Source organism: Leptosomus discolor, chromosome 6 (genome assembly GCF_034619465.1).
Source record: "Leptosomus discolor isolate bLepDis1 chromosome 6, bLepDis1.hap2, whole genome shotgun sequence".
In the NCBI taxonomy this organism is placed as follows: domain Eukaryota; kingdom Metazoa; phylum Chordata; class Aves; order Leptosomiformes; family Leptosomidae; genus Leptosomus; species Leptosomus discolor.
This window is the reverse complement of record NC_141396.1, coordinates 10,877,520-10,891,079: the sequence shown is the minus strand read 5'-3', so window position 1 is coordinate 10,891,079 and position 13,560 is coordinate 10,877,520. Positions and strand designations below refer to the sequence as shown.

Here is a 13,560-nt window from a genome sequence, read left to right as displayed (position 1 = left end):
CCGCTCGGAGGCGGGGGGACGCCTTTGCGGGTGGCAGAACGCGGAAGCGCCTCGGTGCGGAGCGGCTGAGCGCGCCCGGCTGAGCGCGGCGTCTCCGCGGGGCGCAGCGGGTCCGCGCGGCCTCCCCCAAGCACCGCCGCCGCCATGTCCTCCGATTTCGAGAGCTACGAGCAGGACTTCGCGGTGCTGACGGCCGAGATCACGGGCAGGATCGGGAAGGTGCCCAAGCTGGTAGGAGGTGAGCGGCGGGCGCCTGCGGCGCGGGGGGGGGGGGGCTGCTCGCCTGGTGCCGCGGAGAGGCCGGCGGCGCTGGGCTCCCGGCTGCGCTGCTCTCCGCCTTCGCGGCTGTCGCTCCGCACCGCAGGCCTGTGCTGCTCCTCTGTAAGAGCCTCTCCGGCTCCCGGAGCCTCCGGCTTCCCGGCAACAAGCAGTCGGGGTGGTGGCGGGAGGTGTTGGGGTGTTTTTAGGGTGAACTGTCTCTGTGTCCCGTCACCCGAACGTGTTTTCTTGCTCCTTACACAGCAGAGGCAGGATTCGTCTCCCTGTCCCGGGGTTTGAGCAGCGAGTTGTCTCATGAAGTGTATTAAGAGTAGCTTGACAGAGTATCGTTTGCTGGTCAGCTGTAAGGACCAGCCCTTCCCTTCTGACTTGCCGTGGGGCCACGCAGAGCTACGCCAGCGCACCCGAAGGGCTGAGCAGAGCAGGGGGCAGAGCTGGGTGGATGTTTCTAGTACCAGCATTGCCACGGGGTGCTTCTTGTTGTGGGCGTGCCACGACATCAGTAATGGAAATCAACTCTTTTTTTCATGTGGCATAGAAGGAATTTGTGTGTGATTTAATCCAAATCTGTATTTTTGCTGCCTACTGTTAAAGCATTTGATTTGGATAATTGGTTGTGGTGACTCACATGTAGGAGCAGATTCAAAGAAATCAACGTTCATTTACTTAATGTGTTTGTCAGTAGCCTGCAGCGTTCATGGTCTGATTCATGATGTGTCTCTGCAGTAGAGACGATAATCTCTATAAGAGTGTTGGGGTAGAAAGCTGAAAATGATAATTTCTTTAACGAGTCCAGCTGAATCTAGCACAAACGAATCTGTGCCCTAATATAGGGCTCCTAGTACAAGACAGAGAGAAGCTGAAATTAGTGGATTTCTCATCTGCTGCTCTTGTAGCTCAGCTTAATGCCTCTTCTGTTTCCAGGTCATTAAATATTTCTGCCTCTGTGTCCCAGGCACATTTCCCAAAGCTTTAGGGAGTGGATATCATACAGGGAGAGAATAAACACGTACTAATGATATACTTTTCCACATGACTAAAGGAAAAAACATGCATACAGGACTGAAAAAAAACATCCTGCTTTTACAGCGGCAAATGTATCATGACCCTAAACAGGATTTGAGGTAGGTGGTCAACTGAAACATATGATCTCAGTGCAACATTAATTCAGAGGTCCAAAATATGTCTGAAATTAATAAACGGGCTGATTCTGGAACATTATGTCTATCTCTGATCTTAGCAAGTTAGAAAGTTCTCTGATAAGTTGAGGTTCAGTGACCAATCACAGGCATGGTTAAAGGACAGGAAACTATACATTTTCATTGGCTTAGTAAAGCTGGTTTTGCTGGTGAGCTTCACAAAAAGGACACGGGGGCCAGGGGCGGGGGGGGTAATTCCATCACAATCTGCAGATACTTATGAGGTAGAAAGCTTTTTCTGTTTTGTAATGGGGACTTAGAAAATGAAGAAGGAGGAGATCCAAAGAGTTTCTGTGATTGAAATTTAGAATTGGTGTTATTTAGTCTGCTCAGAAATGATATTTAACCCGTAAATAGCCACTGGAACAATTGGATGCAGTGAATTCTTCCCTAATGTAAAGGACCTAGTTGAGGTGGTATTTCCCACTGCCTCACAAAGGGTTGTTTGCTTTTAAACAGAGTAAATTTAAGGACCTCTTATAGGAACAGGGAGACATCGTAAATACATTACCAGCTCCTCTTCTGAAAATCAGTAGTGCTACACTGATTTGTGGAAGAAAAATAGAGATTTAATTTCCTGCTTGTATAGTCTGTGGAAGTCATCAGTGTCTGTTCAATAGTAGGAAGACTGTTCTGCTTAGTAGTAGTACATTTCCATAATCCTCTCCTTGAATCTGTCTCACGTACTCACTTTGGGAGACTTTGGAGCTTAAATACAAGATGTTTAAAGAATATTGTGGTAAACAGTGGCATAGCCTAGAAGCAGCAGGCTTTGAAATCATTATTCTTTTATGTGGCCATTAGAAGATATTTTTTTTAGAATTTGCCGTCCTCTCAGAGAAGAAAGAATGCATATTCCCTGCAGGACTGGTAGTGTGGTACTGGGCTAAGTGGCCTCAAGGTAATACAATGGCTAATTTGTTGTTCTTTTTTGTTTGTTTGTTTTAAGAGGTGGCTTTTCTGTGTTGGGATTTGAGGCTGGTCATACATGGTTTGGACTGGCTTGCATTATAGCTACTTCTTTCGCTGTACTTTTACGAGTGAGTGCATTGCTTCAGTTTTCAGGGACACTCTGTCTTTCATCAGCAAAAAAAATCATGTATGACTTCAAACTAAATTGCAGTCTTAGCTAATAGAGGCATTTGATGACCTTGGGAAAAAAATACATTTCTGACTTTGCTGAACACTTTAATCAGAAACATTTTAAATACACATTTTTCCCTTGTTTCTTAATAGGAATATTTGCAAGATCTTTGCTTCTTCATCACCAGAAGTTCCAGTTAGTTCTTGTGGAGATGGCTGGGAAAGCCTCAAAAAGAGGATTATGAGGTGGGAGGGGGACGTGAGGAGAGATGCACATGAGGTGGCAGTTTTCAGCAGCAGTGATTTGAGAGAGATTGCTGATGGCCTTCTTCCTCCACGCTGGAAGAAGCAGGATGAAAGGTGTAAGGACTTGTGCTACTTCTGCATAATACAGAGAGATCTCCTGAAGTCTAGTGACTGGTTTATTTCCTCCTGCTGCCCAAGATGGACCTGCTGTAAGCTTCATGTTCACTTGAATTGGAGAAATACTGGTTAATTGTTTTTGCAACATTCCTGCGTTTGGTGTTGTCAGGATTTGATGCTGTCTTGTGTTCTAGGAGGATGGTGGCTCAACAAACAATTCTGTTGTCACAAATGCATAAATAGGTCAGCAAGAAATGTAACAAAGGCACTCTGATACTACAGAAACAATAAGCAGCAGGGTCAATAGAGTGTCTTGGGAAGAAATGTCTTCTGTTGAGGCAAACGTCATCTGGAGAATTAAAGTGTTCTAAACAGAGAAATGCCTTTTAAATAGATTTTCTGTGATGCTGTCGCAGGTCTTTGAAGATTGAAGATCATTGGCTAATGTGTTTTATTAATGTTCCTCAGTGTTTCAGAGAAACATCTGTCTTGTGATTTGACCAAAAATTTGTATAAATTTTGATTGCTTGATCTGAAGGAGGGTTTTATCAGCACAAATGGTGGTACCTAGTCTTTTCACAGCACAGCAGCCTCTGGGTCATGATGGTTTTAGACTTGTGTGCTGTCATTCTTCTGCATTTTCTACTGGGCAATCAAAGCACTGTATTTCAGTCTCTAACAGATTTAGATGAAGTAGATCCCACCTTTAATATTCTGTTGTACCCCTGTACTGGAGTTCACTGTCTCCGTTTCAGGTCTGGCTCATTACATTGAGCCTCTGGAACCCAGTTTTATAACCCAAAGAGAGAAACACATGTATTGTTCCAGTTGTCCCTGCTGTTGGACAGTAACTTCTGGCAGTGGTGAATGTGTAAACCAGTTCAGCCAGTGCAGCAAAATCTGCAAGTGGTCTATGAGCTGAAGCATTTTGTTACTCAGTCTCTTCCTCAGCATGGACTAATAAAAAGAAGCAATTCCGCAAGCAATGAGACTACTCGGTCTTGGTCCAGTTTTTTTAATCTCTTTGTTGGTTGTGAGATTAAACCAGTGCTGTGTTATCTTTCTACACTTGTAGGCAGATTTTTGCCTTTCTATGACTGCTGTATTTTGGGGGACAAAAGAGTGACTAGTGCAAGGGCAAAGCTGAAAGAACTGAGGAAAATGTAGGGTAAATTTGTTTCTTTTAAGAAAGCACTACAATCTTGTGTACAAACACAGAGTGGATTTCTTTCTTTGCAATTCTTACCTGGAGGAGAAAAAAACACTTTTGTTTCCAGTCTTTGTATTTATCCATATTTTGTCAATTTGACCAGTTAAATTATACATACAAGCTTTTCTGTATGGCAATGTAGAGACAAAAGTTGTATTCTAAATTTAGATATATTTGGAGCATTGTTCTTTATATTTTTTAAAGGGTATTATCAATTCTGAATTAAGAAAAAAGTTATTAAAAATCTTTTCATTATTTTGTATGATGGAGGTGTATTTAAGGAAATGATCAAGAAGGCAGATTGAAAACTGCTAAGACACACTGGAGTAATACAGTTAGTAACAGGAGGATCTTTAATTGGATCATAACTTGTTTGTCCTGATCTACTAGATTGGTGGCAAGCTTTTCTTACTCTGAGTAACTCCCTCTGACCTCATCTGCAGTCTCGGAGCAAGTCATCCTGTTGATATTGTGCCCTTCTTTCTGTGGGGATTCTGACTGTGAAATAAGTTGTTTCCTTCATTTAACTGTGGCAATCAAATTAGAGGTAAATGATTTGAAAACGATTCCAGCAAGTGCTTCCTGATGACAGTGTTGTAGCATTTCATGCTTCTGTTGCTGGTATCAACAACAGGCCTAGAGGTACTGGCAGTCCTGCAGGCAAGTGCCTCCAGGCAGCATACTCCCACCAGGATTTTACATCAATGTGGCTAGAGAAAGAGAGGAAAGTAAAACCAAGTGGAGGATTCTTACACTTCAGTATGCTGTGACCCTGCTGGATCCTGCCACCCCTTGTTGCTCTGGGTACTGTGTGCCCTAGAGGATCAGCAGTTTCAACAAGTTCAGTTGCTTTCCTGGAACTCTATGAAGATACTGCTCCAAAGTGATGCTGATGGGATGATGCCACGTGCCTGCTCACATGTCTGTACTTGAAGGAACAACAAAGGCCTGTTGTCAGTAGGCCTCGCTCCCAGCAGTTGCTCTGGTCACCAGCTGGGCAATTATGTATTGATAGACGATGTTAAAATACATCTCTGGAGTTGGGTTAAAGTTTAATTAACTAAACCGTTGAAGATCGTTCAAATATCTCCCCAATTTTATGGGAGCAGTTTCAGACAGACTTCCTTGTGTCCTAATGAGTTTTCCATACCAAAGGTCCATAGCTTAGTATCTCTGGGTAGGTAAGATCTTATTGGTCAGTGGAGTGCTAGGTAGTTCTTGTAATCACAAGTACACACAGAATTTGTACAGCGTGAAATGTCTTCCCAAAAATGCCAACTTTATATCCCTATATTTATATCCCTAAGTTTCAGGTTACTTAATGTGTATGGAAATTGTAACCCCGTAAAACTCGGGGCAATACTGAAATTGCTATAGTGCACTTATTTTCTGTTGCTGTATTTTTAAATTTTATTTCAACTTCAATAAAATGGTATTGTGTGTTTTATAACTTAGTTGGTTTTCCTTTCATCGGTTGTCATCTTGCCCACTTCCAAATGAAGGAAAGAACAGAGGTGTTTGGGGATGCTGGGTAGGAGGACTGAAACGTGGGCAAACAAGTGGCAGATTCTTTTTTTCTTTTGGGTTTAGTTATGTTAGGAAGATAAATCACTAACCATTACGTTTTCTGGCTTGGGTGCCATCATGAGAACCTGATGGGGAATTAAAGAAAGACATTGCTAGCAGAGAACTGAAAGTGCTGCACAGAAATAAGCATTTCCTACATCTGCTGCTGTAGAGTCCACCAGATATGGCAGTGTGAATTCCAGATTTGCAAGAATACTGCTGATTTTCCATGTCTTCAGCTTTGTAGAGAGGATTACTTGATGAAATTTTGGGCCTCTCAGTGTTAAGAAGGGAAACTTGGGGGGGACTTGGAGGTGAGCTCTAACTTCTAATTTGTGGGAGGAAATTCAAGTTCCACCTTCTCACTTGTATCACTAGCAGAGTTCCCTTTACTCAGAGGGCTTCAGCGTTCTTCAAGATTTTATTCTAGCTATGTTTTACCAGACGTAGTGTTGTTCAGTTCTTACTGCTGCCACCCGGAAACACTTTGATTTGTTCATATGGGATATAGCAGAGTCAGAGCCTGAGACAGTCTCAAATTTAGGTGAACGTCATCAGCACTGGACCATGTGCTTATCCAGTGCAATCCCAGAAGGAGTCTTTGCTGCCTCACCAGCTGGCTGTCACACATTCCTGAGAACTTAGGCTTCTCTGAGAGGATTTTTGCCTTAGTGAAGGACCTCTGATTATAGGCTTATTTTTGGACTGTAAATGAATTACCCACATGTTCTAAAATACTGTGGCAGCTTGTTGGGTGATAACCCAATGCACATGGTTTGTTCTTGTGAATCTTCCACGTGCAGGATGATGTATCCTCAGAAGACAGCTGTTTATTTGCTAAGATCTCTGCATTATCTTAAAGGTGGAAGGGTGATCCTGAACCTGATCCTCTCTTCAGGTAAAGCTCCAATGTAGGTAACTGAAGAAGGACAGATCATGGTGTTCACGTGCCCTTAAATGGGACTGTAGAGTATCTTAGGTAAATGAGAAGACAGATGGATAGGCCCATGCAAATGTAATGCAGGATACTGTGGAACAGCAGTGGGAGGACTCAGCTGAAACATGACTTGCTTAAGCTAGGGATGCTTCAGCAAAAACTCTAGCAATATAGTCCTTTCAGGAGTAGTTGTGTTGCTTTTCAGGAAGGCTGTTTTAAGGACGTGTTTTACGTTATATGGGAGAAATTCTGGTTTTGGTTGTTACCTCAGCATCTACTGATTCCTGCCTTTGGCACTAAGTTTGCTTAAAAATGAAGCGTTGCAGCCTATGAAGAGCTAATTTATATACATTTAATAAAGGAGGTCCCTCTTGAAATTGTGTGGCATGCAGAAGATCAGAGGAGATCATCAGGTAGTCCCTTTTGTTCTTTAATGTGTCAATTCTAGGATACAAAGAGATGACATGGAAGAGAAGCAAAGGAATTCAGACTAAAAAAAGAAAACCATGAAATCTAAAGATACACAATAAAGTCTCTTGTGCCAATGTAGACTTGCCTGTCATGATCTCTGAGGAGCAATGACTGGAGATACTTTTGTGGAATTCACTTTTTATCTGCTTTATCAGGCAAACCACCAGCACGTCTCATCATGCTCTTGGCTTCAAATGGACAGTGGTATAAAGGGTTGTATGTTCAGTGTTTTGAAGTTAACTGCATTGAGACAATGGGTGGATTTACCCTCTGAAGGATGGAAGATGTGGCCATGAGAGGGGCAGAAGGCAGTGCAAAAGGGTGGTATTGAAGCCTCTGAGTGCCCACAGTAATTAAGCCATGTGGGGACTTTTTATTATCCAGTGACTGAATATTCCTCAGAAAGTCCCCTTTCATGCTGTAACAAACCAAGTGGTCAAGCAATGGAAGATGTTACACTGAATCTCTGTTCATATTGGATTCCCTGCCTGAGAATGAATGGTTAGAGGCAGGTCGAAAATCAGACATGCTCTCTATAGTGGGATATAGACTTGTTGGGGAACCTTGCAGGTGGTGATTGCTACATATAGCTTATAACTGATTTTAATTTTTTTAAATTTTCATCTTTTAATACTAATTTACATTTTTACTGCTACTAGAAGACGATGATTTTCTTGTAGTTCCCGTGGCATTTCATTTTCTTTCTGTTGAAGCAAAAGAAACAGTTCTAGACCCAGCATAGGAGCAGGAGAATAGAAACTTCACTTTTCTTCAGTACCTGGATTCATTGTAAGTGGGATACTTGGTTTTGTGCATCTTTTATTTTGGAAATAAGTAGGATAAGCCTTTGTTCTTAAACCATTTTTTTTTTCCTGTTTGGGCTAAGTACGTGCCTTCTCATGCATTTGTACACACCCAGCAAGTGCCTTCTGAGGTGTAACTCTTACACCTGCTTTCCTAACTAGCAAATGCTGCATAACAAAGCAGGAGACTTCAAGGATTCTTCAGTTCTTCAGCTTCCTGTTTTGGGGTTTTTTTGTTACTACTGTAGGTATCACAGTGCATGATGATGTCACGCAGAATAAATCGCTTGAGTCAGTTTTAACTGATACGTACAAGCTTTTGAAATGGTGTGTTTTTCTTTCATGGCAAGAGCACAATTATATTGGTATTTTCGTAATTCTGTTTCAGATGAGAAGAAGCAGATGGTTGCAAATGTTGAGAAACAGCTCGAAGAAGCAAGAGAACTGGTACGTTCTGGCTTTTCGTATGTTGACTGCGAATTTTGTAGGGAAAATAATAGGATTATTAGTGGCAACATTTAAAAACCATGATGCTTTAAAAATACTTAGCAATAATATCTTAGAAAATAATATAATATTTTTGAAATAGTTCTTATTTGAGGATATGAAATACCCAAGAGGAGTGTATCCTGTTTTAATCTTGGGTTCCAAGTGATTCAAGCTTTGCATTACTCTGTAAGCTGCTACAGGCTTTGAGTTGTGGATTACGTCTTTTAGTTTAGGAATTGAATTAAATATTTACACACCTGGAATATTTGTTTTTTTCTTGTAAGACCCATGCATCTACCTCATTTGATCTGTCTGATGTCTTGTAAAGCAATAAATCTTTTTTTGCCCTTTAGCAAGTGAGGCATAAAGATATTTAGTTGTTTGAGGTTAAGGGGGCATTGGTAGCATGGGTTACTGATCTGAGAGGAGTATATAGTTAAGCATTAGTTCGTGGGCTGCACTGACAGAATTAAGCAATATGTATTAAGCAACTGTGACTTTTTAAAATTTTGTTCCCATTACAGCCTATCACATCCTCCATCTGGATGGAGTGTAAAAGTAAAGTTTTGTAGATGTGCAGTAACTGAGTGAAGCTGATGGTTGAGATTGGCTTTTTCCCACATGGCCAATAGTTCCTGCCTGAAGCTGCTTTTGTTTATTGCTCGCAAATGAGTTTGGACTATCTAGTGTCAGAAATGTAATCTGACTGTTAGGATAAGGAGAGGAAATTAGTTCTTCTAGCCTGCAAGTTGTTATAACTGAGCAACTTGAATCAATGATTTGGTTACTACTTAAACAGTCATATTAAAATTCACTTTTTGAAGTGGCATAGGAAGAAAAAGGTCTCTAGAGTGTTTATTGACATACCTGGTGCTTTTGGTTTAAGAATTGAGTTAGTCTTGTAGACCAGAACGCTGGAATAGCATCCAGGAAAGCTGGATCTTGGGATGACTCCCTGCAGGTTTCCCCTGTGAGGATAGCAAGGCACCTAACCTCTCTGATTTGGTATTCTCAGTGAGAAACGCAGTACAATTACTGTCCCGTTTCATGAGAATGTTCTGAAGATATATTAAGGCCTTTTGGGCCCTTTCATATTCAAGCAGCTGAAAGAAAGTAAAAATCTAGAAATGTTTTTCATTTCCTTTTCACTACAATTTGACACAGAAAAAAAGCATAGCGGTACAGGGAAATAGTGGCATGGGTGGTCTGATGAAAAATAGTTCAAATTTGGTTTTCTACTCGTACTAAAATTGGAAGGAGCAGAAATTGGGTTAATGGTACATTACTTCTTTCCTTATGTCAGAAAAAGATCCTTTAAATTTGTATTTATTGTAAGATTAAAAAGTATATCCTATATCTGTACTTTCATTTTAATGATGATCTTCGTTTAATGTACTGGCTTTTCTTTCACGCTTTTGTTTTAGATCTTGTTGCTAATGCTGCTAGACAGGTGCTTAATTCAATTCTTGGCTTAAGCAATTACCTAACATGGTTGTGATTAATGTCAAGGCTTGGGTTTAAAAATCAATTTGAACAAACCTGCTAATAACAGAACTGATTAAAAGGATCCTCTTTTAAACTAAAGGCTACAGTAGAAAATCAAAATAAACCTAATTCTTTGCTACTGATAGCTTTCATACATTGGTTTGCTTCGTTGTCTTGGGTTTAGCTGATTGTTTTATTTCCTGCATGGCTAGGAAGTAACACTGTCATGTATTATAAATATTATTGTAGAGATGATTTATTTACATTGGCGAACCATTGATTGTTTTAAAACACTGTCTGCTTTGTTTGGGTAAAATCACTGGTGTAATTGATTTGATCTATGTGCAGAACTGACACCAAAACTTTCAGACTCCCAGACTGCATTTTCAAGCCGGACCTGTTGAGTAAGACATCTCTGGAGAGAAATCCTGTTGTTCTACATCCCATCTGGAGTATCCGAATGTTATTTTTACCAGGGTTTAAGGAAAGGTTAATGTTATGATAACATTAGGGAAATTTTTTGTGTATAAAATCTAGCATGTGCTAGAAGAGCTGGAATTAGCATTTTTGAGTGAAATTCTACTTTTAAGAAGAAAGAAATGTCTGTGTGTGATTTGTCTTTGTTTTATGAGGGACACATCACAAAACAGTTGTGTTGCAAATGCTAGGTTATTCCTATCTACAGTTGGCTTTTTAATAACACACATGAATTTAGTGCTGCAAGTGCTAGGTTATTCTTATTTAGACACTTGTGGGTTTTAGTGTGGATACCTGTTTTAGTTTAGGACTTTAGAATCAGAATAAAATAAAGAAGCTTACAGGTTTCATTAAATACTAGCAACTGTCCAGAGCAATTTCATGTGGAAAAGTTCCTGGGGGAGGGGGAGACTTATTTTCAGTGGGTTTATTTTTCAGGTTTCAGTGGACAACATCAGCAGCATTACATTACTTTGTTGTATTTTTGAATAGAAATACCAGTGGCTGCTCTACTTTGTTTATGCTGTATTCAGTGCTGGGAGTGTACTGGGTGTAGTTAGGAACAAACCTACTAGGGTAAATCCCTGAGGAGCTGTAAGGATGGGGCCTGGTTTATGAGTTTGGTCAAGAGTTAGGTGCCAAAATGCAAAGCTTCACCACAGTGGTGGCAAGTTTGGACATAAGCAACAACAGAAGTTTGAGCTTGTAGGTTTTCTGAAGAAAACTTGGGCTTCTGCAGGTGTTTTGAGATTTAAGTGCTAGGTTGTTTTTAGCTTTTAAGTAGATTTTAGCTCTGTTTTTGCTTGTGTATGAAAAATATGATTTTATGACCAATAATACGAGGCCTGAAAGTGAAGATGCGTGAATTTAGGTTGCATTTAGGTTCACACCTGCTTGGACCACTATCTTCTGCATGACTTCGCATGGAAACTTATTAACCCAGCCACAAAATGTACCCATTCAATCTCATGATGAAAAAAAAAGTATTAAACCTAAATATGCATGCTTTGTTGTTGTTACTTGGACCTTACACTCTTTGATACTGACTCCTTAGAATGAGCATTTTGAATTTCATGGACTCTGTTCTGATCTTTGCTGCAAATTCTGTATTCATTGGGAGATGGTTTCATTTTTATATAATAGATAAGAATTGAGACTTCATTAAAATATCCTGACCTTGCACATATAATTATATATATATATATATGAGAAATGTTTTCTATGTTTATAGAGCATTTGAGATCAAATAAATTGAGATGAAATTGATAAGAAATAAGCCATTAATTCCAGCTATCAGTTTAATTTATAATACCCCTTTGGAAAGTTAAGTCTGAGCCAAAGAACTGGGTAGAATTAGAAATGCTTTGTATCTTTCAATTCATTAATGAGTATTTAATTAAAGTCTGCTTTACAGTTTATTATTGAATATCATTTTGTATAATCAGAATAGATCAGGCAGAATGACTTTTGAGTATCTGGTAATTCCATTGATTAAATTCAGATACTTTTCTTATGATATGAGGATGAAATTTCAAAGTGTAAGCGGGCGATTGCATAGGAATAAACTGTAGCTGTCCCTTGTGAAGACCTGTAACCAGTAGCTTGGGACCCTAATTGAAAGGCAGTTCTGTTCCAATGCCGTATTGCTCAACTGAGATCAGTAGGAGGTGAGTAAGTATAGTTTTGGGTGCCTACAGTAACCAAGGAGAGGTATTCTTTTATCTTTTTAAAGTAAGTTGGAAAGATTTTAAAATGCAGGTAAGGGATTCTTCAGCTGTGCAAAATAGAATTCCCAAACAGACAGCACCATGTAGAGGAGGCTTCGTGACCCAGTGGGCAGGTAATTAGCAGGCAGCTCAGCCCTGATTTAGAACTCCTTTTGATTTTCTGTACCTCTCTGCCATTTTCTTGCATTTCAGGCCACTTAGCATTCTACATGGCAAGAATAAAGAAGCTTTTGAAAAATATGTTCTATCTCTGACGTTTTAGTGCATTTGGCTGTATACAAGTTCTTGAATAGTACTGTCATTAAACCCTGAAATTCAGCTGTTTCATATATGTGCATACAGATGTGGGTTGTAGATTTAGGCAGTCAGTTCAGGCTTTGTAATTCTGCTGAGTAAGCAGTATTTAAAAGAACAGGAATTATTTTATTAAACATAGATGCTGGTGGTAAATAAAACTTTAAACATGTATATATATGCACACACACGTATATATACATGTGCATGTATATATATATACACATATGTGTGTGTGTATAAAAATAAATAAAATACCCTTTTCAGCCAAGGGTTTCCAAAACCACACAGGTAGATGGAGGTAGGCTTTCTTCTGAACTATACTCGTTTGCAGGAAGTTATTTAACCTCAGTTTTATTATTTTCTTGTAATAAAATGTATTCGTTACATTTGATATTGAAATCTAGGAATGTTTGACTAGAATAATTCCTTTCAGGTGTTAATAATATTAATTTTGTTACTTGTTTGTTGACTTAAGGCTGTGCAAAGATTTTGATAAATTGTTTATATATTGCAGAATAAACAACACTTTTTGTGATAAAGAAGGCATATTTCTTAGTATTTGTGAACAATTTAGGTAAATTCATCCTTGCTTTAATTACCCTTTTGATTTACATGTCTCTTCATTTTTACTTGCTAGCTTGAGCAGATGGAACTTGAAGTTCGAGAGATCCCACCTCAAAGCCGAGGAATGTACAGCAGTCGAATGAGAAGCTACAAACAAGAAATGGGAAAACTTGAAGCTGATTTCGTGAGTTTTTAATGTATTATTTAAAGAAAGCATCTATGAGAATTTTTTAAATACATAATGCAGTTATTCAGGCAACTGAGAAGGTACGTTTGACTAGTGTGAGAGTTAAGCTCTGTGTGTATCTTCCTGTATTTGTGGACAGCTGAAAACCAAACTGGGGAAAAGAAGCTTTTGTTTTTGTAGCAGTCTCAAACCAATACTTAAGTTGCTAGCCTTCTGTCCCGGATCTGAATTGTTTCTGTGCCATTAAGCATTGTGAGTGTTCATGCAGTAGGCAAAATAATCAGCTTTTAATCCTATTTCTCAAGGAATGACTGGTAGAACATCAGAATTAAATCTTATATAAGTATACTCTGAGTGTAAAATAATGGTTCATTTAAGACAGCTTATAGTAATGTGGGCAGTAACATGAAAAGCAATATAATC

General features: G+C 39.6%; 1 protein-coding gene across 2 annotated transcripts in view; it reads left to right on the top strand.

Moving 5' to 3' along the window:
• The first annotated feature begins 136 nt into the window (after positions 1–136).
• The window catches only part of VTI1A (vesicle transport through interaction with t-SNAREs 1A), a 270,856-nt gene continuing 257,432 nt past the window's right edge, over positions 137–13,560 (top strand). For both annotated transcript variants that reach the window (XM_086466467.1, XM_086466466.1), the window contains exons 1-3: positions 137–238; positions 8,300–8,358; positions 13,024–13,134. In XM_086466467.1, coding sequence (XP_086322593.1) covers positions 145–238; positions 8,300–8,358; positions 13,024–13,134 — 264 coding nt within the window. In that variant the 5' untranslated portion in view covers positions 137–144. The remainder of the gene's footprint in view (positions 239–8,299; positions 8,359–13,023; positions 13,135–13,560) is intronic.